This window comes from Chrysochloris asiatica, unplaced genomic scaffold (genome assembly GCF_000296735.1).
Source record: "Chrysochloris asiatica unplaced genomic scaffold, ChrAsi1.0 scaffold00219, whole genome shotgun sequence".
Classification (NCBI taxonomy): Eukaryota; Metazoa; Chordata; class Mammalia; order Afrosoricida; family Chrysochloridae; genus Chrysochloris; species Chrysochloris asiatica.
The window spans coordinates 314182-315861 of NW_006408737.1; the positions used below are offsets into that span (position 1 = coordinate 314182).

At 34.8% G+C, this 1680-nt stretch overlaps 1 protein-coding gene across 1 annotated transcript; it reads right to left on the reverse strand.

Moving 5' to 3' along the window:
* Positions 1–2: 2 nt before the first annotated feature.
* Positions 3–545, reverse strand: LOC102815520 (olfactory receptor 10A3-like; the record flags this gene model as incomplete). Its single annotated transcript, XM_006873022.1, has 1 exon — positions 3–545. A coding segment is annotated over exon 1 (543 nt), but the record flags the coding sequence as incomplete, so codon positions are not given.
* Between the last annotated feature and the right edge of the window lie 1135 nt (positions 546–1680).

Here is a 1680-nt window from a genome sequence, read left to right on the forward strand (position 1 = left end):
GGAGTTTCACAGAAAAGATGATTAATTTCATTGGAACCACAAAAGGGGAAACTAAACACCCAGATGGATTGTGCAGTAGCCACCAGGATCCATGAAGTCCATGAGAACATTACTAACTTCATAAAGAGCATTTTGGTCATAATCATTGGATAGTTAAGAGGATGGCAGATTGCAATAAATCGGTCATATGCCATTGCACCCAGAAGAAAGCATTCAGTCCCACCAAAAAGAATAATGAAATACATCTGTGCAAAACAGCCAGCAAAAGAAATAGTCGCTTTGTCCGTTGAAAGAACCACCAGCATTTTAGGTGTAATGACTGCACTGAAACTCACTTCCACTATGGATAAGTTCTGAAGGAACAGGTACATGGGAACCTGAAGGCTCTGGTCCAGGGAGATGACACTAATAATGATCATATTTCCTGTAAGTGTCACAAGATAAATAACCAAGAAAACCCCAAAGATCAGCTCCTGGAGTTCAGGAAAGTTAGAAAATCCCAAAAGGATAAATTCAACTACAGAGCTTTGGTTTTGCCTTTTCATTTCAGTAATGGAACATATAAGTATATTGTTTTTATATAGATATAGTACATAAACTACAATGTCAAGTCCAATAGCTGAGAATCCAAGTCTGGAATTCTTGGCAGAAGTAATGATGAGCACATCCTGACAGAAAATCGGATTAGTAATTTTGGAGAATGGCTACCAACTTGAAACAAGGAAACTTTCAAAATACAAATGAAGAATTGCAGAATTCTGTCTCAGAAATCTTGTTGAAACATACAAAATAACAGCAGGTATTTTCTGGCAACATGTTTGGTAGTCTGAAAATGACCTATTCTTAATATATACACAAACAATTTATTATTTAAGATCCATTGTTCATTACATTAACGATGACATCTGTCTATTCTTTTTAATTATTTGTTTATATAAGAATTTTATCATAAAGTATTCTACAGTAGACAACAAAAAATTCCAGAAAAAAACATAAAAGCAAACTAAAAATTCAAAATCCAAATATGTTTTTAAGAATATATTATAATTACTAAATTACTGATTAATGCATTTATGCAGCTTTTTTAAAGATGAAAAATAAAGACGCACCCAAAGAGCCACAGTACACTCAAAAGTGGTTAAATTTTAGATGCTCTTAGATGAACATAAATAAACAGGCTTCAAGCATGTTGATTCCTGTCCAGATTGGACCTCAACAGTTATATTGAAATTTGTCTGGATAGAAATCTTTAGGGATCGGTCCTTCTTGGTCCATTTTTGTTACTACAATGAGATAAAAGTGATTTTTAGAACTATAAGAATATTTTTTCTGGTCACTCTGATCTTGTAGTTTTAAAGTGATACTATGTTGCCTCCAAGATGTATCTATGCTTCTCCTCCCTGCAGTAAACCTCCTCATCTGAATGTTGTTATTGTTAAGTGCTGTCAAGTCAGTTCTAATTCATAACAATCCTGTGTGGAGATTCCAAGAACCACTAACCTTGTAGCTCAAATCTCCCTTGCAGTTCATTCAGTGCATTAAACCACTACACCATGCCACAATTCCCATCTGTATGTTTGTTGTTATTGTTGTTAAGTGCTATCAAGTTATTTCCAATTCATAGCAACTCTGTATAGGGTTATCCAGCAGTGGCTGGTGAGTTTGAACCACCAACCTTGC